General features: G+C 45.2%; 1 protein-coding gene across 7 annotated transcripts in view; it reads left to right on the top strand.

Annotated features, from left to right (window-relative positions):
* Positions 1–27,175, top strand: part of ODF2 (outer dense fiber of sperm tails 2) — a 306,180-nt gene that overhangs the window by 155,048 nt on the left and 123,957 nt on the right. For all 7 annotated transcript variants that reach the window (XM_078646615.1, XM_078646614.1, XM_078646612.1 and 4 more), the window contains one exon: positions 8,018–8,169. In XM_078646615.1, coding sequence (XP_078502741.1) covers positions 8,018–8,169 — 152 coding nt within the window. The remainder of the gene's footprint in view (positions 1–8,017; positions 8,170–27,175) is intronic.

Below are 27,175 nucleotides of genomic sequence, written 5' to 3'. Positions count from 1 at the left end.
GACAGGGATGCGTTTTGGCCCCCACCCTTTTTTCCCTATATGTGAATGGGGTGGTGGAATATCTCCAGCAAGAACCAGCCGACGCCCCCTGTCTCGGAGGAGTGAGGATCCCCACCCTGCTCTTTGCGGATGACACGCTCTTGATATCAAAGACTCCGCAAGGCCTGCAGAAACTGCTAACTCGCTTTCAGGACTTCTGCGGTGCAAAAGGCTTAGTAATCAACGTGGACAAAACTAAGTTCCTAGTTCTAAATCCCCCAAGGAAACTGGGCCGCCCTCCCACCCTTAATTCTGTTGCCTTGGAAAAAGTATCCGAATTTGACTACCTTGGAATTCGGATGACGGACAGGATGAACTGGACGCCCCACATTGCTAAGATGGTATTGAACCATAAGAGAGTAGGAGGTGCCCTCCTGAGGGAATTACGGGCATCACCCAGGAGGTCGCTTGCCGCAGTAATTGACATCTACAAGGCTAAGGTAGTAACATCAGCCTTGTATGGGGCCGAACTGTGGGGGCATTGCTGTCTGGATTCCTTGGCATCAGCAGAGAGTAAGCTCCTGAAATCTCTAATCGCCATCCCATCAAGTACGCCAACAGTGCCGGTGCTGTTGGATACAGGATGTAAGAACATAAAAGACCAAGCCCGCCTTCGCCCACTCCTCTTATGGGCACGCATCTGGAGGGGCGAAGAGTTAAAATCGTATGCTGAAGGGTTGGCTGAGATAATGAGCTTGGGTGGTTGGGCAAAAATCAAGTGGCTGAGAGACATCAAAAAACTTTTGGAGGATCTGGGACTGGGGAATTGTTGGTTATCTAGATCGGCTCCACCAAAAGAGGTCCTGAAAAGACTGTACTGGAATTGGGTTAAGGACCAGTTACTTACAAACTCTGGACATTGTAAATCCACAGTTGCCTTTCTAACAGTAAAAGATACTGTGGTTTACGAGCCCTATCTGGACCTTATTACCCTCCCATTTGATCGAGCATTGTATTTTAAATTTAGAGTAGGCTCCCTCCCAGTCGGTGCACTGGTGTCTAAGTGGAAATCACATGTTCACACGTCTCCTTTTTGTGCATGCTGTCCCACCAGGATAGAATCCATTATGCATATCCTGTTCGAGTGTCCCGACTATGCTAAATCTAGGAGTTTTTGGCTTAAACCCCTTTGTCGCAACATGGGCACGAGTAGCTATCTAGTAGCCCTGCGCATCCTAATGACGGACACCTCCCCCCCCATTGTTTGTGGTGTAGCTAAATTTTTAAAGCAGTCTTGGCTGATCAGATGCAAGAGATTGTCAATTGCGGTTTAATTCATTTTTAGCTAATTTATCTTGGCATCACATGTCTTTTTATCTCTTTTAAAGTACATCTAAATACTTTTTTTTAAAATAATGTCTTTTTTATCTTTGTATTTACTGTATTTTGTGTACGCTTATAAGATATCTTGCATATCGAATAAAAGCTTCTTGACTGACTGACTATACAGAACATAGTGAGGGTGCACTAGATGGCATTATGCATGAAGTTTCATATAATTCATCAGTCTTCATTTGGGAAGGGATGGTTAGTGTGGCCTATCGACACAAATAGGTGTCAGTCAAGATTCAAGGGTACCACTGCAGGGTTTAGTATCCATAGGCCGCCAGACCAACGCTATGTACAACAGGAACATCCGGGGGTGGTGACTTCCTACAGCAGTTGTTCCCAAACTCTTTCGACCTGTGCCTCCCTTGACCTATTGGCAGTTAGCCGCGGCTCCCCATTATGTTACTTTTTTTTGGCGGGTAGGGGGAATGTAAGCCTGGCCTCCGGAGTACTTCCATTTTTTTCCCTGAAAATAATTGACAAAGGTATTATAGATGCAACAAAATAATAGTCTAACAGTAGTTTATTAACAAAACACCTGAATTGGTTAAGTCAGAAAGAATACTCTTCAGCACAGTGGTTTGCATATGGAATATTTTTAAACAATTTCTTGTATCAAAAAATTTGTCACTAGCATTGGGTGCTCTCCTAGAGATCATTTTAATTGTTAAGGAGCCACTTTTAATATATGAGAATGCTGCTCAACTAATCTTATTAGCCATTTGTCCACGATAGTAAGGTTTTGGTGTTCTACATATATTTAGCATTTCTCTCATATCACTTCTTGTGTTAATGTCAACTATGCTAATTAGTTTCCACTTTTAATGCGTCTTACAATTTGAGAGCTCTACAACTGTTGAGATGGTATTGCAAAACTTGACATACTAGATCCATAAACCTACTCAAGGGTTAAACTTGACAGAGAGTGATAAGGCGCTATGTGTTTAGTGAAAGAACTAAGGCTGCAGTCCTGCAGTTTACATAAGCAACAACTCTTGAGATTGCTACTGTACACAGGAAATGCATGAGACTGCTGTTAGCAAAGTAAAACCTAAACTACAGACTTTAGAGGTTAGGGAGGAATACGATTGATTTACAAAGTTTTTTGAAAATCAATCAAAAAGCACACACCTCTACCAACTTCCATGTTTCAAGAATGGAGGTGGAGATTACTGCAGAATGACAAGTGGAAGTACAGAGGCATCTATACAATGCATGAGTCCCAATCTTTGTACAAGTTGGTGATGGTAAAACAAATCGTACAAGCAACATAGAAAAATATAACGAAGCAAGACAGCGATCCCAAACGGCGCTACCGGCTACTGATAGCTTTGGTGATTTTAAGCTCACCTGTGAGCCTGTGGTGGCAGCATGCTTGACGTCCGTCTTTTCAACCAGGTCCGCAGCAGGCAGAGGCGGTTCAGGACTCATGTCAGAACGCAAGCAAGACAGCTTACAAGCTAAAACCAGAGACTCCACAGGATCTGCAGTTCTGCACCTGGTTTTCCCTTCACCTTAAATACAGCTTGAGGGGCAGGTACCACTGCAACACCCTCCATGAAACTCCACTGGAGTGCATCTTTCCAGGTCTATTAATTTAATATGAGACATGTAATTGGGACTTGTGTAACTGAGGGATCTTCATACGGAAGCAAAAGTGTGACTAGTAGGAAGCCCCACTATATATGACCTGGGCTGCTCGTTGCAGGTCACACTTTCTGCAAGAATAATTCGAAATGTGTGTGGCCCTAAAGTGCAGAAATGTCAGGAACTGACAAAGCAAAAGGCAAATCTTTTCTAGTTGCTGCATTTTTTGAAGGTTGTCAGGAAGCACTGGGAGGCCTAGCATCAAGTGAAATCCTGCTGAGGATATTGTCACGCTTGAATCCCTTTTAACCACAGACCAGGATGCAATCCAACCTTGTAAATTAATGCTCAAAGCAACGGAGTTCCCAAATACACACATAGCTTTCTTATAGGTAATGATTCTCATGACTCATTCATGAAAAGGAGACGACTAAGTATAACAGATCTTTTCTCACCAATTGCATAAACTCGTAACTTCAACGAACTCAGTTAATGGGTTAGTTACTTGTTCTATAAATTAAATAGCCTTCCCTTTCCTCTTTGCTCATAGTTTGTGTTAACTGAGGCAATATCTGACATACAGGAGCGATTCATGTGCTATTCTGCATGTCGAACTGCCATCTAGCGGTACTAGAGGGAGTTTCATCGAACTTTAGCAAAACATTTTAGAAAGCGAGTTTACAAAATGCAATTAAGAGCACAAGGGATATTGACGCATTGTGTTGCGGCGCCCCTGGCTACTTCTGGGGCGCACCAGGGCGCCAGGGCGCACAGTTTGGGAACCACTGTCCTAAAGTGTTGGGAAGTTATGCCTAGATTGGCTAAGAACATCAATACTGTCCCGGGTGAAACAACACTTATCCTTACTTTCAGATGACATGGATTTAAGGGATTTTTTTTCTAGATCCCTGGAAACCACTTCGTAAACGCTTCTTATTTGCTATTTACAATGAAGTTTGGAAAGTCTCTCAACAGGAAGCTGCGGAGAGTGCGTGAAATTGACAGAGTTAACCTAGTGGTAGTCGTCGATAATGGCATGACCACACGAACATCCAGGATTTATTCACTGGGCAGCAGTGTGTCTTCTGCTGGATCTGTCCATCCTACAACAGGGGCAATCACAGTTACATTCCATTCTATTAAGCTGGACGCTACAATCATTGTGCTCTGGTTGTGTGCCCTGGAGATACATTAACAGTACGTCGTTGTTCTCGGCTTATAATCGAACAGGCAGAGAGCAATGACACAAAGTGATGCAAAATTGCAAAATATACAATGCTGCACATTGGAGAATTGGAACAATTGCCTTTCACTGTGGCTGAGCCACTGTCCACAGAATGGATAATTCATGGCCATATAACATTGCCAGTGACATTTCAATTTCAATATTGTCTAAAAAACCACCAAGTAGGCAGATATGAAGCATTGGGTAGGGAATACATCCATGAATCTTGGGAATTACCGTACAGATGTAGATGGAGGAATGGGGACACTGAAGTATTTCTCAGCAGTACAGACTGTGAGAGTTTAAGGGGGTCCCTAATTTTTCAGGATATTATGCTTCACGGAGCTTGTAATGCTTCGTTTGCAAACCTGTCTTCTCACTTGAAAGGCTTCCCAGCTGCTGTGATTCATCCGGTATTCAAACTGCTCTTGAACGGGAGTTATTGGATGTTGATTGATCACAGTTGTTGTGGGATCCTGCCAGGCATTGCATATCTGGTCACAGTAAGTTCCAGGTTTACTTGTATGCAAGTATTGTTTCCAACGACCCACACAGTCAGGGAGGGCTTCCGCTGGTCCTACTACTTGTAGTGGGTATCCTGGTTTTAATTTTCTTGCTACCCAATGGACATTCCACACACTAAACAGATGGAAAAAGCGCTCTTGGAGCGAAGTTGCCGTGAACGCATGGTACTCTATCTGGGCATACCTCGGCTTCGGGAGCTAAGCGAGCATTGGTTTCTATCATTCAGATCAGTCTGTAACTCCCTCCCCATCCACCTTCGGCTGACCCAGGACCATCTCGCCTTCAGGAGACAACTCCAGACCTGGTTGTTCGAGCAGTAGCGGACCCTTCCCCCCAAGTGCCTTGAGACCCTTCCGGGTGAGTAGTGCGCTATACAAATGTCACGATTGATTGATTGATTGATTGATTAAAGGCCCGCGTAGCACAGTGTCCTCCGCGTATTCCAATCCTGAGGTCAGCATTCTTAAAGACAGCACAGGGTGCTTCAACTCCTGTTGGAATAGACACCGGCTCTGTACCAGGCTTACAATCAATCCATCATGGCATTTATAAAAGCGCACTACATACCCGCGAGGGTCTCAAGACGCTGGGGGGAGGGGGGAGCTGCTACTGGTCGAAAAGCTAGGTCTTGAGGAGTCTCCTGAAGGTTAGAAGGTCTTCGGTCTGCCGCAGGCGGATGGGGAGGGAGGTGTTCCTTACACACATCAAGTGCTTCCTCAGCAACGGCTTCAGGAATCAGAGAAGATCACCTTTGCTCCATTGACCTGATCCAAGAGGTGTTACAGGGACCATCATCTGCGAAGGCAAGCAGCAGTGACGTTGCGTCTTCCACACAGGACACATAAACATTTGGCTCCCCATGTGTTGGGAACAATTCAGCCTTTAAAAAAACAAAAACCTAAATTGGAATTCGAAAACATCTTTTGTTTTATTTTTTCCTCTTCTGCTCTCACTGAGCACTATGGCTTTCGGCGAGCTCAGTTGATGTAACAGCATATTGACTATTTAGAGGACTTGTATAGGTTTGTTTTTTTACTTTTACAAATAATTGTTTTACCCATACCATGTTTTTAGATGTTTTTAATACTCATAGTTTAGCCCTGTCTTTTATGCTTTCTAAACAGGCATATTTTAGCATTTGTTACTTTGTCTTCCAGTCGGATGAGAAGTGGGTGTTATGAACCCCAATATACCCCAATATAGGCCTAGGTAGTTACACGACCTTTTACCTACATTCGTCCTACCATTGTTCTACATAACAGGTTTGGTGTTGATCTTTTAGCTAGTAAGGTGCTGCATAACTGGGCAGTACCAGTGGTTGTGGGTGCGCTAAATGACCCACAATTGGGATTTCCTCTGGGCAGAACACCCTGTAGTTAGGATAGGATTAATATACTATGTGTCTGGGCCAAGCCCCTAGCAGCAACAACTCGTGCCATGCGCGCGTCAAGAAATGGTAAAGGAAAAGTGTAGTTCTGGCCCGTTTGTTGTAAGGGCGTTTTGCCACGTATTTATATACAATAAAGCCCTTGCAGGGTGTCTTGACTTCCAAGCACCCGGGGAATATATCTGGCCAGACACAGTCTCCGTGAGGCAGGCGTCTGACCAGCAATAATCACTGCCGAGAGAGGCGCGCCTACCTCTCATCAAAGGTGCGCTCTCTAGTGGTAGGTGTTCACTGCAACCCCTTGACCAAGACCATCGCTGCAAACCATGGTGGGCTCTTCCCTTTGGAGGACTTAAGCGTGGGCCCAAGAAGAATCCAGTTGCAGGCGAATGCACCGCCTCCAGAACTGCGCCCATGCAGCCCTTTTGTCAGAACAAAAGGTGTGCAATGCATATTAAACGTGACCTATGAGCCTATCGTGGGAGGCAGTGAGCCTGGAGCAGAGTCAGACTAACTGTTCTCCTAAGCCCTTATGTGAATACGGACAAACAGGAGTCGCGCGTTCTCTCAGCCAACCACGCGCAGAAGGGAGTGGTGTGCTGCACATTCTCATGTGACTGCAACACAGTAACTTTCATAACGGGAAAACTATATATGTGGACTTAGAAGGGAGATTGTGCCGACACCACAGGGATGTGCTATGCACTCATTTCTGTCCGAATACATGTAGCGTACTAGGGAGTATCTCAAGCGCAGAATTATGCACCGAGTGAGAACAATGCGCTTCTTTTGCCTGATTAGCGGTGTTATGGGGCAAACTATTTCTCCTTCATCGATAGACAACAGTTTATTCATTGGGATAAGATGTTTCATTTAATTTTCTGTTTCTAATCCACACCTTGTCTCCAGATTGGGACTGCTTGAACTGAGAGTCAAATGCTAAAGCTTTGGGTGTAATAATGAGGTAAAACCCCAGGGCACCATTTTTAAAACTGGACTCCTGTAACGCTTGACTGTCTTAGAACTCTCTAAAAATATTCCAACCCTACTGAAGAAACACAAGCCTGAGCCCCAAAAGTAGAGTGCCGCTGCTCACCACCTGCACCCACTGGCACAAATAGCGCACTCACATATGGTATCAGTAGGGGTAGGAGAGCAGGGGCGGGTGGTATCTCAGTGAGGTGTTATCCAACCCCTGCACCCACTGTCACAAATTAGGCCCCCCATATGGTGATCAGTAGGGGTATGAAAGCATGGGCAGGTGGTATCTCAGTGCAGAGTGTAATATGCTTGTATGGCGCTCTGTCGACAGCGATGAATGGGGGAGTATGTGTAGGTAGTGTCAGTCGCGCGTGTATGCTTGTGTGTTTATACTTTCTTGTTGGACAGCTTGCGTCCTTTAGTCTGGTGGGGATCTGTGGTAGGTAATATCTCAGTGCAGTTGGTTCAAGTATGGCTGTGCGTTTCATCATCCGTGTGTTCTCTTGGTCTGGGGTGTAGGAGGAGCTGGTGTAAGTAGTATCTTATGGTAGAGTTTGCCACTTAGCTGGGGTTTGCCCTTTCAAGAGGATTGGGGTTAGTTGATGGGTTGCATCTCAGTTCAGTAGAGGGGGAGATGCTGGTGTAAATCATATCTGATTGTATAGTTTACAGTATACCTGGGATTTTGCCTCTCGAGAGGGATGGGTGTCTCTTGTCTGGGGGTGGGCAGTATCTCAGTGCAGTGTGTTCATGTTTCCTTGTCAATGGTTTCCATTGGTCTGGGGGTGGGAGAGGACCAGGGGTGGGTATCTATCGGGCAGACGAGCAGTGCCTGTCCACCTCATGCCATAGACCAGATGCTGTGTGTGATGTTTGCTGTTAATATCTGTGTCCTAACTTGGCACTCAGCCTCTCACCAGTGCTTGACTGTTTATCATGTGCAGGTGGAGTCGCAAAGGAAAAGCCAGTGCCACCGCTCAAGTAGGAATAAATCACACGACCGCTGCAAAGAGGAGGATGCTTGTCCTACCGAAACTGAAAACGCAAGACTCAGGCGCTGCATCGATCGCATCAAGGAGGAAAAGTCTTGTCAAATGTATGTACCCGAGGGGGACAGTACTCTGGAGTTTGTGTGTGCTCTGTACCGGAGCGGGCTCCATTTGTGTGCTCTACCCTGGTGTGTGTGCTGTTTCAAGGCGGCTTCATCTGTGCACTGTACCCAGGGGATGGTGATTGCGTTATATGTGTGCAATAGCAGAATAGGCTCTATCTGTGTGCTGCACCATGGGGATTTTTATGTGTACGTGCTATACTGGGGCAAGCTCCATTTGGGGGCTGTACCCTGAGTATGGTGGCACACATTTATTTATTTAATTTATTTAAGGAGTTTTATATAGCGCTGGCTGGACCTGGGGGCATCGGAGCTCTTTACAGCAGTTTTTCGAAAGAGTCATATAATAGAGCCTGTTATCTTGTTATACATATTGGTTCGGAAGTCCAAGTGTGCCGTGCAGTATTGAGGTAGTACGTGAGTCCTTAGATAACATCGATTGGTGCACTTTGACTTGGGATGAACCTTTGAGGGTGAGGCGGAGGAACTGGAGGAGGTTAGAGAGCAGACTTATAGGATAGGGAAATCCACGTTTGCTGTGCACTATTGAGGTAGTACGTGTGACCTGAGATAACCTCGATTAGTGCACTTTGTCTTGGGATGAACCCTTAGGGGGGGAGCAGGAGGTGGTCAGGGAGCAGGTAGAAGGGTAGGTCTTTGTGGTACAATGTCAGGGAGCAATGACGAGTAGAGATTTGCGTTGAGGCGGTGGTTATCCCTTCCGGAGGGAGCGGTTGAGGAAGATGACTTTTAGGTGTTTTTTTAATTTTGTGAAGGACGCGATCGTTCTGATATCTGCTGGGATTAAGTTCCAGATTTTGGGCGTGCTTCCGGCGAAGGCTCGTGCAGCGTTTTTTTGTTTGCGTGTTTTCATAGGGATGAGAAGTAGGGTATTTGAGCTCCTGAGATTTCTTTTTTGACCAGCCCTCTTGAGTTTCGCAGCCAGGTAGTCGGGTTTTCCTGTGTGTAGGGCTTTGTGCGTGAGGCAGGCAGTTCTAAAGCTGGGACACAGTTCGGCTGGGAGCCATTTAGTTCTCTGAGTGCTGGTGAAATGTGATTGTATTTCTTAATTTCAGTGACCGTTCTGGCTGCTGCATTGAGTGTAGTTTTGAGGGGAGTGGGGTGGGATTTTGTTGTACCAGTGAGGGTTGCATTCCCATAGTCAAGTCTGGATAGTACCAGTGCTTGGGTGGCTTGTTTGAGATCTTTGGTAGTGATAAATGGTTTAATTTTGTTGAGTAGCTTCAGATTGAGGAAGGCAGTCTTGACGGATTTTTTGATGTGTTTGGCCATGTCGAGTTTTGGGTCTAGGGTGATTCCTAGTGATTTTACTGAGTTTGCGGGAGTGAGATTCCTTTGAGAGTAGCCATCCCTTTTAGCCATTCTGCAATTTGAGGGTTCTCTTCTTTGTTGGAGATGAGGAGTATCTTGGTTTTGTCTTGATTGAATTTTAAGTGATTTAGAGACAGCCAATGTTGGATCTCTTTTAGAGTGACATTTAGTCTGTGGATGTCATCCAAAGAGGTTTCTAGATTGATCTGGGTGTCATCTGCATATAGGTGGAAAGGGATGTTGGCATTTCTAAGAATGGTGGTGAGGTGTTCCATATATATGTTGAATAGTTGTGGTGAGAGCACTGAGCCTTGTGGGACGCCTCTGTTGACAGGATGTAGGTCGGAAGTAAAGTTTTTGATTTTTATCCTTTGCGAGCGGTTGTGTAAGAAGAAGGAGAACAAGCGTAGGACCACCTCATCAGCAGCTACCCTCTCCTGTAGAGCCTTGATGAGTAGTTGGTGATCAACCGTGTCAAAAGCTGCTGATAGCTCCAGGAGAATGAGTAGGCAGCATTGATCGGTATCGAGGGATTTGTGGATATCGTCTGTGATGTTGAGGATCGCTGTCTCAGTGCTATAGCCTTTTCTGAACCCCGATTGGTGGGGGTCCAGAAGGTTGATGTTGTCCAGTTGCAGGAGGACACATTTTTCGAGGATTTTGGATAGGAGGGGGAGGTTGGAGACGGGTCTGAAGTTATTTAGGTCCTTGGAGTCAAGGCCTGTTTTTTTTTTAGTAGTGGCGTGACTTGGCCAACTTTGAGGCATTCAGGTATGATGCCGGTTTCCAGGGAGCTGTTTATATGATTCTGCACCAGAAAGGGGCTATAGAGAGTTTGTTTTTTGGTCAGTTGGGTGGGTATCGGGTCAAGGACGTGGGAGGCGGGTTTGGAGGTGGATACCAACTTGAGGATCTCGGCTTCCGGGATGGGGTCGAAGGACTTCCATGTTTTCATGGGGTGCATGCACGTGCTGTCTTTTGTCACTGGGGCAAGCTTTTGCAGGCGGGGTTGGCATTGATATCTAGTAAGGGCTCAATCTTGGTGATTTTTTCTTCTAAGAAGACGGCGAAGTTTTCGCACAGATCTTTGGAGGCCTGTGTTGAGGATTCGAGGAGCTTGGAGGTTTGTTGCTTGATGAATTTAAACAGTTTGTTGGGTCTATTTTTTGCGTTGTCCATACCAGAGCAGAAAAAGGAGGATTTCCCACTGCTCATGTGTGTTTTGTACTTCCTTCGGGCTGTTTTGAGTTATTTGAGCAGGCTTGCGGAGGGGTTGCTCCTCCGTAGTCTTTCTGTAGCTCTATGTTGTCTCCTTTTGTTATTAATATCCGTGTTGAACCAGGATCTAGATGGGTTGTTCCTGTTTTGGTTTCGGTGGGGCTACTTGATCTAGAGTGGATGTCAAGGTTGTGTTGTAATGGGCAGTGAGTTCAGTAGTGGATAGATCATCCACGGAGGAGGTGAGGAGAGAGTTAACGCTGTCTTCAAGGTCATTGATGTTGATCTGAGCGAGATTTCTGGTCCAATTGGGAGGGTCTTGGGTGGGGGGTTGGAGAGTGGTCGGTTGAATCAGTTTGAAGAGGATTAAGTGGTGATCTGACCAATCCACGGGAAGGGTGTGGTTTATCGTGATTGGGTCACGTTTGGCGATAAAGCCTTCTAAGATGGCTCCTTTGTTGTGAGATTCCTCTATGCAGCGTTGGGTAAGGTTGTTGTTGTGTAGCAGCTCGTTCAGGTTCTGGATTAGCACATTGTTTTCTTCATTCCAGTGTAGGTTGAAGTCGCCCAGAATTAAATTGTTTGCATCTCAGAGAGAGCAGTGGGCAATCAGGTCAGACAGGTGTTCAGTGAATGTGGTGTTGTTTCCTGAGGGGTGGTAGATAAGGTGACAGTTTAGTGTTTTGTTGTTGCTGGTGTTAATGTTGACGGTTAGGCATTCAAAGGTGTTGTAGTTGCAGGAGTCCGTTTCAGTCACCGAAATAGTGTTTTTGTGGGTGATTGCTATGCCTCCTCCTCTCTGGTCTTTTCTATCTTTGTTGGTGATTGTAAAGCCTGGGGGACAAGAGTATCCAGAAGAGGTAGGGAGGAATCATTTACCCTCATTTACACATAAGTGGTATACTGGGGCGGGTCCATGTGTGTGCTGTACCTTAGGTATGGTGGTTTGTGTAGGTGCTATACTGGGGCGGGTCCATGTGTGTGCTGTACCCTGGGGATGCTTCATTGTCTATCTTCTGTTTACCCCGGTCAAGCTGAATGTTTATGTACTCTTAACCAGGGTCTTGGGAGGCTGTGTATGTTCACTGAATTTCAAACGTCAGTCAGTCTCTTTGTATAATCTCTACCACAGGGATCCATGTGTGTGTATCAATACGGTTCTAAGACCTCTGCACCTTCTCTGTGTACGCTCACCTGGGCTGAGCTCCTTGCTTAGATGCTAAATGATGCAAATGACAACACACAATCTATAACTTCTTCCTACAATTACAGGTTTGGACGTCCTTTGGTAACTTCAGGACCTCTTGGGTCTTTAGCCTCCTATTAAGTTTACAAATCACAGTCAATGGGTAAAAGGTGCCAAGCGGAAGGATGCAATAAAGCAACTTGGTGTGACGTACTTATGTTTGCCCCAGTCTCTCCTGGCCTTTGGGTGTCACAGGGCAGTAGGTATGAGTCCAGATTTTCAAAGTCAACTTAGTTATACAGAGGTGCACCCAGAAGGCAGATCTTATGGCTTTTTAGCTTGCAATACAATGAAGCACAACTTATTTTTAGGTACAAACATCCAGTGTAAACTCACTAATTTAGAACTTGCCCATGCACACACTAATAAAGGCCAAAGTTGCCACCTGCTTGTGTTTGTTATAGAAAACAGTAAGTAAACACAGTGAGAGTGGGGCTATTGAACTTTTGATACTTGGCCCAGCGGGTGGAATTTGAAATATTATCAGTGCCAAAACAACTAAATTGATAGAATTCCTGTGTTCTAACTTTTCTTTTTATTTAGTGTTAAAAGACCATTCTAGAAAGCCATTGGCAGTGCCTTTCCATTATGGGGATCGTAAGCAGATGGTGCTGCTTACACTGCTGAGGAGTTGCTGCTCCGTGCATGCATACTGTTCATAGCACGTGTGGCTGTAGTTGCACATGTCCTGCATATTTCTGCCATCTAATGATGGGCTTGGATGTTTGCAAGTTGTTTTTCTTCGAAGAGTCTTTCGAGTAACAAGGTATGATAGGATTTGTCCTGTGTTCGGTACTGCTTATGGACACCAATTCCATTGTAAGATTGTTTTTTTTGCCCAGCGGGTGAGAGATAGCATAAAGTGGTGAGTAAGGAGTGGGGTGATTGTCAGTACAGTAGGGTGTGCATGTGAATCTACAGCATTACATGTTACAAACAAAAGCTTACAACGTAACATATTCCGTTAGCATATGTGGCTGTACGTACACATGCTCTGCATAGATTGTGAATCTACAGCACTACATGCGACCTTCAGATGCTTAAAGGCAGGGCCACCGAAATCATGCAATTGTGCGGCTGCAGAGATTTTTGTATAATTATACATTTGTCACATAAGCCACAAAATCCTTCATCTGCTGCAAAATCTGCAGATTGTAACAAAAAATAAATCTTGTTTCTAGTGCAACTGGTTCAAAGGTTAGTATAAACGAAGCAACACTTGCTGCCACGCAGTGGAGGGCCATTTGCACCTTTCTGTAGCTTATTGCTGTGTTTGGGTGTTAAACTGATACCAATGAGTTGCAACAAATGCCCATATTGTTTTAACAATTCTAAAAATGCTAATAATTTTCCCAACCCTGCCCCATAATTTTAACCTCCCCTGCCGCATAATTCCAGTGGCCCTGCTTAAAGGGTATGTGACATACTCTTTTGTGTCTGAAGACTTGGATAAATATGCATGAGAGATTGAAACCACCCTGCCGATGTCTATACCACGCTTCTTAGTATAAGAACACCTCAAATGATGGGTGAAGACTAGTCAAGAAGGCCTCGGTACAGGTCACCTTAGATGATAGGCGAAGACGAGTCAAGAAGCCCTCGGTACAAATCACCTTAGATGATGGGTGAAGACGAGTCAAGAAGCCCTCGGTACAAATCACCTTAGATGATGGATGAAGACGAGTCAAGAATGCCTCGGTACAAGTCATCTCAGATAATGGGTGAAGACGAGTCAAGAAGGCCTCAGTACAGGTCACCTTAGATGATGGGTGAAGACGAGTCAAGAAGACCTCGGTACAGGTTATCTTAGATGATGGGTGAAGACGATTCAAGAAGGCCTCAGTACAAGTCACAGATGACGGGCGAAGACAAGTCAAGAAGGCCTCAGTACAAATCATCTCAGATAATGGGCGAAGACAAGTCAAGAAGGCCTCAGTACAAGTCACAGATGACGGGCGAAGACGAGTCAAGAAGACCTCGGTACAGGTCATCTTAGATGATGGGCGAAGACAAGTCAAGAAAGTCTCGGTACAAATCTTCTCAGATAATCGGCGAGGATGAGTCAACAAGGCCTCGGTACAAGTCACCTTAGATGATGGGTGAAGAAAAATCAAGATCTAAATACAAAGGCACCTCAGTTGATGGATGAAAAAAATCCAACCTATGTTTTTAGTGGCAGAACACAGCAGAGATGTGAAAACAATTCTAACTGGGGGTGCTGTCTGCAGTGGAGGAGGGTCATCTTTTCTGATGGCAGTTTCTGATTAATTGCTAGTGTAGAAATGGACAATTCTTCGCTTATGAGTTTGTGGGCTAGAGTGTCTCCGTGATTCCCCTGGATGTGATGTGGAGGTTCCTAGGCGATTTGGACCTCCTGCGCCTCATGGAGGCACAGGGACTTGAGGAAGACCTCCATGTAGAGGAATTACAGGAGGCTGTGATTGACAGGCATGCTGCAGGGCGCCCGAACGGGCTCCCTGTGCATGGTACATCAGACGCTTACTGGCTTCGTACTGCTGCATCTATCAGAGACCCTTCAGGAATCCAGACACACCAGTTCTCTGCCACACACCCTGCGGGAGGACCAGATTGTCGTGCTCTTGAAGTCCGGCAAAGATCCGATGGACCCTAGTTCCTTCGAATGGTAGGCCATCCGGTCCACGAGGACCAATGTGGCTTTATCCCTAATATTGGAATGCAGATTAATCTGCTGAGACTATCCTGTGTGCTCCTCTCTGTGGCTGGGCACACACTTGAGATCTGTGGTTGTGGTTTTAGATATTGAAAAAGCCTTCAGCGCTCTCAGATGGGACTGCCTCTGGGAGGTACTACGGAGAATAGAATTGTCCCTGTATTCATTTTGTGGATCCGGCTCTTTTACGCCCAACCTATGGCCCATGTCCGTAAAGGAAATGTCCCTGAATGGAAACCCGTGGAGTGGGGTACGAAGCAGGGATGTCCTTTGTCTCTACTCTTCGAGTTAGCAGTGGAACCACTGGGGATGTAGTTACGACCCCATATGGACTGGTGGGATGTTACAGTGGGGGGACGCATCCATGTTGTTTCCCTCTATGCAGATGACGCATGAATATACATCAGTCACCCAGACTGATCGGTGACGACGTTACTTGAGATAATGTCTGCGTTAATCACCAGAAGTCAGCTCTCTTCCCACTGGTGTGCTTGGTTGGGGTGGAGGCCAGCTGCCCTCCCTGCAATGGGGCTCAGTTGGTAGTGCGATCACTTTCGCTACTTGGGCATACAGATGGCCCGTACTGATGAAGCCAACTACACTGTAAACATGGTTGAGGTCCTCACTTGTCTCAAGGTCTCGATCTGCTTCTGGAATGGCCTTCCCCTTTCCATCATGGATAGAAAGGCATTATGCACGATGGTCTTCCTCCCATGCTGCCTCTGTACTGCAGAACTCCCTGTGCTGAATACCTTTGTCAGGCTGAACAGCCTTCTGATATTCCTGGTGTGGGCTGGCAGGAGGAGCAAGGTGAAGCTGGAGGTGCTGACGTTGGACATGGAGCTCGGGGGCTTGGGACTACCGGAACTACGTCTGTATTTCTTTGTTAGACTATTGCAGCACGCTTTCAGTGGTGCTCTGAGGGCCCAAAGAGCAAGAAGGCCGACTTAGCGGAATGAGGTGAGGGGGCAGACTTTCCTGGGTGTTTGATGAAGGGATCGAGGTTGCCATCTGACTACCCATTTATTAGGTCGCAGAGGTTTGGGAGCAGGTGGTCATTCTAGTGCTTAATAGGGTGCGGTACGCAATATTTTTGCCCCTTCTTTGGCTACACTGTATTTGGCAGATACAATCGGTGATGGATTTAATGCAGTGGCGCACTGGGGCAGGCTCCATGGCTGGAGACCCTTATCTAAATGGCACCTTCCTCACGATGGGGAAGCCCAGGAGTGCTTTGAATTGCAACCAGACCAGTTCCTAAAATATGCCAAGACATTGCACACGGCTCGCGAGCTCCGGGTTTCCCAGCAGAGCCAAAGGAATCACAGATATTACGGCATCGGCTGGACCTGGGCTCCCTAAGAGGGATGATATCCTGAATTTGCAAAGCTTTGAAAGCAGACCTCATGGTGGACGTGGCTGGGATATGCGATCAGTGATCAGTCGATCGCCGGAACCCCTCACAGAAGGCGAATGGCATTTGCACAGGTTCGGAAGGTTGCTAACAATGTCCGCTTCAAGCTCACGCAATTCCACTACTTACATTGTACTGCACCTACCTAACACCTCAACGACTGCATAGATTTTAAGCAGCGCACTCTCCCTCTTGCCCTGGAGGCAGAGTAGAACTGGCAACATTCCTGCATATGACCTGGGAATGCACTAAACTGCAGACTTACCGAGACAGGATACTGTATGAATAGCGAGAGGTTACGTATGTTCAGATAGAGGCCTCGTAAGGCATTGCTTGGTGGGCCTGCTGCCACCCCGAAACAGGGGACACAGATAAGACATAGGTTTGCCTTGTTGGGACTGGTGCTGGCTAAATGACGCATGGAAGTCCACTGGACGCACCCTGGCCCCTACACGCTGGACAGATGGAGGGAGGACATATGCGAGGTTGTTACCGGAAGAGTTATGGGGCCATGGATTAACCATTCTGTGGATGGCGATTCTGCCACAGTGAAAGCTAATCTCTCCAGTTTTTCAATGCAGAGCATTTTATACTATGCTCTCCTCTGTGCCATTTCTATCTGTTTTTCTGTCAGATGATACAAGGAAAATAGAGACGTGCTGATAATGAAACGCCATGGCACATAGCCGGTGCGCAATGATTGCAGCGTCCAGCTTAATAACATAATAGAACGCAATTGCATATTGCCCATATTGTAATATGGACAAATCATGTTCTAGTACATCGATAGCAGATGATACAATGTTGCCTAGTGAATATATCCTGGAAGTTAGTGTCGTTAACCCATTATCGACTACTGCTGGAGCTTTCTCTAGATTAATACGATCTATTTCTCGTAATCTTTCCGCGGCCTCCTGTTGTGATATTTTCCAAATCTCATTATTGACAGCATAATAGAAACGTTTGTGACGTGGTTTCCTCAGACCTAATAAAAAATTCTGTAGGTCCACATCCTCTGTAAGTAAGGATAAGTATTGTTTCACCTGTGTGAGTGTTGAGGTCTTTAGCCAATCAAGGCATAACTTCCCAACACTGTGCGATGTCACTACCCCTACATGGATCTGGCATATTGATATTAAATCCTTTAGTTTTACCCAAGAATCTTTCCTGACAGTTATTGGTGTCTACGGGCCAAGTCAACCATCTTTTTCAATCATCGTCTGATCTATTGTATGGCATGGTGTCATCTATTGTAACCTCTTGCGATGTTAGGTTACCCTCAGGCTGTGATGATGCTGGCACCCGGGATGTATTCAAATCTTTATTCTCCAGTATTGGGGTGTCTTTCATAGATTCACATGCTTAAATATTCCCCGTCGTCGAAATGGGAGCTCTACGGTAAATAAAATAGCAATAAAACCAATCATATATACGTACCAAGGTTAGCATTAACACATAGAAATACATTAGTTGAAAAAAGGCACTTTAATAGCATATCCATGTCATTATGCTAGTCCAAACTACAGCCAATCAGGCGCAAGCACCCTCTAGAACCTTCTCCTCAGAGGCTCAGGCCCTCAGATTTTCTACCGCACGTCGTGTGAAGGGAGTCTCCCTGAGCTCTGCTAATTTTTCTGCTCCTTTTGGATTTCTTCAGCTTTTGGGATGTCTTTCTCTCAAAGGGCGATCTCCAGGACGCCTATTTCCACATGCCGATACTTCCAAGACACCGGAAGTACTTGCACTTCCGGGTAGGGCGCAGAGACTTTCAATTCAAGGTTCTCCCTTTTGGGCTTCGTTCCGCCCCTCGCGTCTTCACTAAAGTCCTGGCCCCGGTGGTGGCATATCTACATTTGCAGGGTGTTAAAATTTTTCCTACCTGGACGAATGTCTCATCAAGTCGCAGTCTCGTCATCAGGCGTCTCTGGACACTCGATTCAGTCAGACTCTATTTCACTCCCTAAGTCTGTCCATCAACACCGAGAAGTCTCCGGTCGATCCAGCTCCCTGGAGGATCTTTCTAGGCGCCACTCTGAATACTTCGCTGGCAAAAGCATTTGTGTCTCACGAATGTCAGCTACGGATTCTTCGCCTAGTGGCTCTCATCCGGTCAAAAGGGTCAGTTTCAGTTTGTGTGTTGAAATCTTTTCTCGGGATGGCGTCCTCCTGCATCTCCCTGATCCCAAATTGCAAGCTCAAGAGTTGTCCGATTCAGGAGGAACTGGACAAACAGTGGCGTCAGGTCACCGGCTCTTTCAACGATCTGGTCCTGGTGACCGCTCAAATGATGTCCACTCTCCACTGGTGTGCTCAACCATCCAACATCGTTGCCGGTACCTCTTTCCTGAACGTCGCTCCAGAGCTCGTCCTTACCACGGCTGCCTCCCTGAAAGGTTGGGGCGCACATCTTCAGGGGCTCTCCGTAAAGGGCAAGTGGACCCTGTCTCAACGTTCCTGGCACATCAACAGACTGGAACTCATGGCCATTTTTCTTGCGCTAAAGTCTTTCCGTCTTCTACTTCAGGGAGAATCAGTGCTCATTCAAACCGACAATACCACCAGCATGCACTATTTAAACGAACAGGGCGGCACCAAGTCACCGCTCCTCTCTCAGCTGGCATAGAGCATCTGGGATTGGGCACTCCGTCACCAGATTACCCTGACAGCAGTTCACCTACCAGGCATCTCCAACATCCTGGCGGATTCCCTCAGCAGGTCCGTGTCCTCGAACCACGAGTGGGAGTTGCATCAGCCGACTCTAGACTTCATCTTTCGGCTGTGGGGTCGCCCAAACCTGGATCTTTTTGCTAGCCCTGTGAACCAGAAATGCCTGTCTTATGCAAGCTGGCTTTCCCAACGAGGGTCGTGCGGGAATGCCCTTTTGATGGACTGGTGCAATCTATTCACCTACGCTTTTCCGCAGATCCCGCTGGTTCCTCTAGTGTTGTGGAAAATGCGGAGACAGCCGTGCCACATTCTCCTGATCGCTCCCAGATGGCTTTGACAAGCGTGGTTCTCGGAACTGCTGCTCCCCTCACAGTGCGAACCCATCCTCCTTCGCCCTCGGGCGGATCTCCTCACAATGGACGAGGATCAGATCTGCCATCCGGACCCCTCCTCTCTCAAATTATAAGCCTGGAACCTGAGCACCTTGAATTTGCCCACTTGAATATTTCGCCGGCATGTAGAGACGTTCTTGCCAAGGCGAGGGCTCCGTCCACAGTAAAGACTTACAAGTTAAAGTGGAAAAGGTTCTGTCACTGGTGTGTGTCTGCCAACATCCACCCCTTGCGCTCTTCTCCTGCTCAGCTTCTGCCGTTCTTTCTGCAGTTGGCTCAATCAGGACTTTCCCACTCTGCGTTGAAGGTCTTTCTAGCGGCAATATCTTGTTTCCGGCAGGATGGGTCCTCCTCTCCCTACTCTTCCAGAGTCATTTGCCAGTTTTTCACGGGGCTATTCAGGATGTTTCCGCCAATTCGGCGGCGTCTTCCTACCTGGCATCTCAATATTGTTTTGGCGCAATTGATGAAGGCGCCTTTTGAGCCCATCCACAAAGCGGATTTGAAGTTTTTGACCTGGAAGGTTGCCCTCCTTCTCACTCTGATTTCCTCACGTCGCGTGAGTGATATCCATGCTTTTACCATTCAGCCTCCTTTCCTTCAATTCAAATCGGACTGTGTTGTACTTCTCACCAACCCGGCATTCATGCCTAAGGTGCCAACTGATTTTCACCTCAATGAACCAGTGTTCTTAAAGTCTTTCTTCGCTAATCCTCAATCTCCGGCGGAGCAACGTTTGCATTCCTTAGACGTTAAGAGATGCCTTAAATTTTACATCGACAGGACAGCGCCTTTTCGTAGGTCTGATCAACTGTTCGTTGCTTACGGATGCATGCACAAGGGGTGTTCTGTTACCAAGCCAACTATTGCACGTTGGATTTCCTCAGCAATCTCCTTCTGTCATCAGAAGGCTGGCAAGCCTCTTCAATCTACAGTAAGAGCTCATTCCACCAGGGCGATGTCATCCTCTACTGCCCTGTTTGCTGGTGTGCCGATTCATCAAATCTGTCGAGCAGCTACGTGGTCCAGCAGGCACACTTTCACAAAGCACTACTGCCTAGAGACGATAAACGAAGCTGATACAGTAGTGGGCCAAGCGTTGCTTCGTAATCTTTTTAAATGAGGTGAGCCTCTTTCCCTCCCTCCGCCTGTATGGGTTGTCATCTGTCTGGCAGTATTATGTTATTATGCTACTGCACTGCTATTTTTTCTTGCGGCCAGCTATTACTGCTCACTATTCTATTCAAGTATGTGAATCTATGAAAGACTCCCCTATACTGGAGAAGAACAATTGTTACTTACCTGTAAATGGTGGTTCTCCAGTATTGGTGTCTTTCATAGTTTCACATGCGACCCACCCACCGCCCCTCAGAGGCTCGCTTCTCCTCCTAGACTCTTTTGTCACTCTTGTGCTACGAAAATCTGAGGGCCTGAGCCTCTGAGGAGAAGGTTCTAGAGGGTGCTTGCGCCTGATTGGCTGTAGTTTGGACTAGCATAATGACAGGGATATGCTATTAAATTTCCTTTTTTCTTCTAATGTATTTCTATGTGTTAATGCTAACCTTGGTACTTATGGTTTTAGAATGTATGTAATTATGTTTTTATATACATATATGATTGGTTTTAGTGCTATTTTATTTACCGTGGGGCTCCCACTTCGACGACGGGGAATTTTCAAGCATGTCAATCTATGAAAGACACCAATACTGGAGAACCACCGTTTACAGGTAAGTAACATTTGTTCTTCCTGGCTAATCCAAGACAGGTTGTTTGTTGCACTGTTTCATTCAAAAACATTATTTGTTGAGGAATGAGGCATGCTCTAAATAGTGCCTCTGTTCCCTGAACCTGCCAGTCTCTAGTACCATAGACAGATTTTAGATCTATGGTGTCTTTCCATAAGTCGAAACCTTGTTCAGACAACTGGGCTATAAACGAAGCAGAGTAAATCTGTTTGGTGCTTGTCAAGATATTCTTCTGTGCTGGTGTTGGTTTAACCTTATAATAATATGAGGCTGGATCCGACGTGTTAAAAACCCTGAAGAATATTGCATTTTTTGTCAAATGTCTTTGAACTGCTTTACAGCGGTGTCTGGCAATGTTCTCATTGGTGGTATGTGAAAACATTTCTGGGATTAGCAGATTTATGCAGAAAGTGATGACCATAATGTTGATAGCAATACATTGTTTCAAAATCTTATATGTCTTCTAGCATTTCATTATTAGAAAAGGCAGCAGATTTTTCTAAATCAGACAACATATTATTTACAGTTTCATAATCCCAATCATCGGAAAATGTACTGGAGGTAATGGTAACACTCAATATTTTAAATAAATGTGGTATTTTTAAAAGTTTGGTCGGGACAAATATATATCGTAATCAATCTTGAGGTTTCAGAATCACATTCACTTTTTGTGCCGCAGAGCTCTCTAGAAGATAAGTTCCATTAATAAGCATACTAAAACCAGTTACTAGGCCTATCCAGAAAAGAAAGAAAAGTATTCCTGTAGCTGCCCAGAGTTCCACCCAAGGTGATACCAGGTAAGTCTTTTTAAGAAAGTTCAGAAAAATGTTAAATCGCTGTAGACTAGGTTTTTGGGCTGGCGTTGTTTCAGTTTCACTTGGATCTAATGAAATAGTGTCAGTCAATGAAATACCCAGATGCAGTTCGATCAATTGTCGGTAGTTCCGCAGGGTTTGTGGAAACTGTATCTTGCTCTTGTTGGGGCATGTCGACGTTGATATCCGTGTTTGGTCAAATTCAGTGGAGTTGTCATTTTGAACTTCAGCATCAAGAGGAACAAGTTCCATTGCATTGTTGCTTAATCCTTCATTCGGTGCAGGTGACCCTTCAAATGTGACGAGTCTTTCTTTTTGAACTTCTTGTATAGTTGTGAGAGGAGGGTGTCTGTTACTCCGGAGTCCACACTGCCTACTACTCATCGGCAACATAGTAAGGTGTGATTAGGTCAATTGAGACAAATCATTTCCCTTTTTACCGGCAAGAGGCGGCAGAAGTAGGTCAATTGAGACAAATCATTTCCCTTTTTACCGGCAAGAGGCGGCAGAAGTACTGTTCTTGTTCCTTTAACTGCCAGGACAGGCTTTCTGTATGATGGCTCACATTCTTTTTTGTCCGGTATTTTCTCTCTGATCAGATCCCCAATATTAGGGATCAAGACCGGTCTTGCCGTAACACTTTTTACCTCCCCAGTGGCGGTCCTTTTCACTATGACATTACTCTGTAGTGCCCTTGATTCATTCAGGTTCTGTAAAACAGACGTTTATGGATGTCAAAAGGTTTTTCATCCGCCACTGTGCCTTCACAATCAAGATCAGGAACCCACATTCTTGTCCCAAATAGGACCTCATAAGGAGTGACACCCTCTAGAGAGCTTCTTGGCTGATTATTTAATGCCCTTTGAACTCCATGCAGATGTTTTACCCAATTCCTACCCAAGCCAAATACTCTAGCTGTTAAAGATTGCTTTAAGTCTTGGTTTTTCCTCTCCACAACTTAATTTCCCTCGGGATGGTACAGAGCAGAGTACTGCAATGCTACACCCAGACTTCCCATGGCTTTCTTGCAATCCCAAGAGCTAAACGCGGGGCCGCGGTCAGAATGTAATGTGCTGATTGCGTATGTCCCTATAAAGACTCGCAAATCTTTTATAACAGTTCGAGCATCAGCCGAGCGCTGGGGCCACACCCATAGGAACCCAGAGCAGGAATCCACTGCAACCATAATATACTTGTTAGCCCAATCAGAGTGTATGGGGTCGCAGTGTTCCAAATAAGCACACACGAGTGGTTTGTCTGATATTAGTAATGGTGTCTGCACTGGACGTGTTACTGTGGAGCCTTTCATCTGCTGACAGATGTCGCATTTCAAGACGTAGTCCTTAGTCTGCATTCTCAGTCCTGGCCACCGGTAGCGCTGTTTCAATAACGAAACAGTTGCTGAAACTCCTGCATGTGCAGAACCTATACCCTTGTGTGCTGCTAGGATTAATCATAACCTATGATCCATATTCGGTATTACTCTATCCCCCACTCGAGGAATTTGAGCAAATGGAATGTTCTTTGCATCTAACTTGTAGGAGCACTTGAGTGGAAATCTTTTTGGTACTGCTGAGTTAATGCGTGTGACAATAATGGCAACCATTATCTCACCGTCTATTCTCATTTTTGAATTGCAGCTACGGAAGCCGTGCGTATAGCCCCCTTTGTGGCCTTGTTGGCCAATGAATTCCCTTCAACGTGAATGTTATCACGTTTATGACTTAACGTATGTATCACTTGAGCTCTTGATAGTTATTTTTTCAACTCTCCTGCCTGTTCCTATTGCGTTTTGTGCTTAATTGTACCATTTTTTGCATCTTTAAACCCATTCTGACACCAGTGATGTAAATATTCATTGTATGACTGTACACAGTAAAAGGAATCACACACGATTAGTGTGGGGAATTCTTGATCCATATTTACCATTGCCAGTATTAGTGCTGTTAATTTTGCTAGCTGCGCCGTGCAGTCTCTGGAAAACTGTGTTTTTGTGCAATTTGGATGAAACTTTACTCCCTATGGCCGGTTGAGCAGAACCATCAGTGTGAATAATGTATTCATACTGATCTAGAGGCATTATTTCATTTGGTAGAGGATATTCTTTTTGGTATTGCAGAAATGCCGGTGTTATTAGATTTGTGTCATACCTGTATTCTACCTCTGTTGCAGTGAGAGAATTAGCCCATTTTATCCATCTTGGATGTAAGGCTTTAGCGTTGGGCACACTTGCCTTTGTCGCAGCTTCTAAGGCTGGGACCAGGGTAACGACTATTATACGTTTCCCTTGAGCCAGGGCTCTTTATCCAACTACAGCAGTCTGTACTGCTGTTAGAATTGTTCCCTTGATGCAAAACGCATTTCAGCATTTGTGTACAAATGTGATTTATATGCTATTGGTATTGTTTCACCTTCATTATATGGGTGGCATGAGCAGACACTGTACAGCGCCATGAGGTACTCCAATCTCCCTTGAGTGCACTGCTTGCTTGTTGAAAACCAGAAGTCCTCAGGTTTAGGGTTAAAAAAAGACTTTTCCTGTTCATGGGCAGCCAGACGTAAATTGACCCAGTGATAAGAACTTGGGGGCAGATTTACAAGCCCCTTGCGCCACTTTTGCATCCCTTTCCCCATGTTAAAAATGACACAAAAGTGGAGCACAGGCCTTGTAAATAAGCCCCTTGAAGTCTACGGCTCAATTTCCAGGTCTGTTTAACATTGAGATTATCTATCTCCAGTGTTGTATTCCTGATTTAGAACTTTAAAGGGTTGAGTCCTTGCTTTTATACACTAGGGAACACTAGCCCAAAAGGCACTGTTTCAAACCCATTCAAGCTCTGTGCATGAGATCCATTTGTTGACAGACCTGCCTCGCGTTTCTCCATCTTGGTGCATCAGTTTGCTGGACGTTTTGTTTGCTGGCCAATTATGCTGGTAATAGTCGGTGTCACAGCTCCTTGAGGTTATCTTATTGTGTGCAGCAATTACTTAACGAGCTTGTTTCCACCCAGTGACTTCCTTTTATTGGCATGCTGAATGCATCCGCTTGTCATATGGATTGTCTTAATAGAATTAAGAAATGCTTACATAAGGGCCAATGATGTTTTCGCCACTCCTTTTGGAGGATACGTTCTGACACCTATTTACTATATGCTCTTTTATTTCCAAGAACTGTGGGGCATATTATTAAGGGCCATATCGCCGCTTTAGTGGGACTTTTACCAGCTAAAGTGGCGATATTTTTATCGCTCTATTTGCAAGCTGTCGCTAACAGCTGTTAGCGACAGATTTTAGGCGATAGCTACAGGTTTGGGGCCCGCTTTGCATGTCAGCGATATGTATCGCGAATGACATGCAAAGTGGGCATATCCAAACTGTTAGCAACTGAAAACAGTCGTTAACACAGCTATCGCCTATTAGCAAGGCAGACGAAGCGATAAAAAATCGCGCTAAGCGCGATTATCGCTATAACCTAATGCCTGCTAAAAGGTTGACTTACCTTTATAATCAATGGGGGGTGGATTATCAGATTGAGCCCCCATTGGCGTTAATGTGAGAATATCGCTGGATTTCCAGCGATATTGTTTCATTTCACTGCTATCGCCGGATATTTTATCGCATTGGAGATAAACGTTGCTAATAGCACGTTATCTCTGCTATAATATCCGGCTATAGGCGGCGTTTAAACAAAAAGGCGCTAAGCGCATTTAGCGATAAATATCGCTATTTGTTGCTAATAGGCCCCTGGGTGACCATGTGCCATCTCCCGCTGAGACGATGACGTAGTGCACGTTTGCAGCTTAAATTAATAATGCTGGACAGGAAAGGTCGGTCATGTAAGATGCTTGCCTCGTCGGAATTGCCTCTGTAAGGGGTTCACTGTAAAACTGTTTGTCTAAATCATACATCGTGGCTAGCAGCGTGCAGCACGATACCTGTGGCAGTCCTGGATTCTACATTTTCCCTGCTTAGGGTATTTACTTCTATCCATCTGAGGAAACGCTTGATGGGAAAATTTCGTGCCACACATGAATTTAACCGATTGCTGTCACTGAAATGCCAGCAGCGCAACATACTCGATGTGTCAAAGTTTTTATTATGATTTTATTTTTTAGCTAGGTGTGAAAACACATTCAGGGGAAACTCGCAATGAATTTTTGACTAATGAAGTGTCCTAAAGGGTGTTGGTAGCAAATAGCACTATTCAAACCATTACAAGTCAGCTTTTTACTTTACTTGTGGTTCAGAGAGCCTTTGTGGGCTTGTTACAGTTGCACCTATTGTAATAATAATAATGTGCTAGCTAAGTTCCCTCTGTAGATTTCTTCAATTGATGTGGTCCATAATATGGTCCACTGACTACTTGAGCCATCAATCAGTATAACCAGAGACTGAAGGGCTATAACATTCCAACTGCTAAGGATGCAGTGTTGCACAATAAAAAGGAAAATAAGACACAATACTCATATCAACTGACTTCTTCCATTCTAAACTACGGGGGGAAATATCCATTCTAGAGTCAGAAATTAGCTGTACAAGCCCTTATTCTGTCAAGCATGGATTATCGTAATAGTCTCTATCTTGGCATTTCAAATGCTGGGCTGTGAAATTCAGGTAGTACAGAATTCAGTCGTCCAGTTAATACTTGGTTTGAGGAGACAGGAGCATGTGTTTGTTTTCACTCATAGATTACATTGGCTCCCTACTGAGAAGGATTTAATTTGAGTCTGCCATGTTTCTTATTCAATACATGGAAGAGAGCCCCTTTCCCAACAAACTTTCACCTGTACCAACCCAATTGCCGACCCCGCTCATAACCGTGTGCTCCTCAAGGTGAGACCTATTGGCTATGCCAATGCTTGTATTTTAAATGTGCGCGATTACCCATCTTCATTGAATTGCAAACTCAAACTATGCAACTGATGTTTACCAAGTCCTTAATCAGAGTTGGTAGGCCACCAGAAACATGCTTAAGAAGCAGACACTGCGCTAGTCAGGTGACCATGTCCTTCGTGGAGTGCAAAACTCTGAGCAGAAGAGGGGTGGTGACTCTGGAACACAGACTGTAATTGCCAACTTGCTGAGTGACCAATTCACGCTTTCATTTAAAACACGCATTTGCAGTGCATTAGGTCTGGCATTTACGCGAGTTTGAGCTATTGACATTGCAAATAACAATGCCTTTTATTTTTGTTTTCGTTTTCAAAACATAAATAAAAGGCTTTGTCATTTACAATGCCAATAGCTTAAACTCGCGTAAATGCGAAACCTATTGCATTGCAAATGCTTGTTAAATCTGAGCTGCAGAATCGAAGGACAATGGAAAGTATTTCATGTCTGTTTTAAGCTTCTGTAATGTAGAACAGTATACAATTTCTGAAGAAAAATGGAAAAGGCAATAATAAAAGCAAAGCGTTCCATAAACACTGGTAAAACACCGTTTCAATTGTTTTTTTATGGCGCGAAAATG

Source organism: Lissotriton helveticus, chromosome 5_2, assembly GCF_964261635.1.
Source record: "Lissotriton helveticus chromosome 5_2, aLisHel1.1, whole genome shotgun sequence".
Classification (NCBI taxonomy): domain Eukaryota; kingdom Metazoa; phylum Chordata; class Amphibia; order Caudata; family Salamandridae; genus Lissotriton; species Lissotriton helveticus.
The sequence above is the reverse complement of the archived record's forward strand: the minus strand, read 5'-3'. Positions and strand labels throughout refer to the sequence as shown.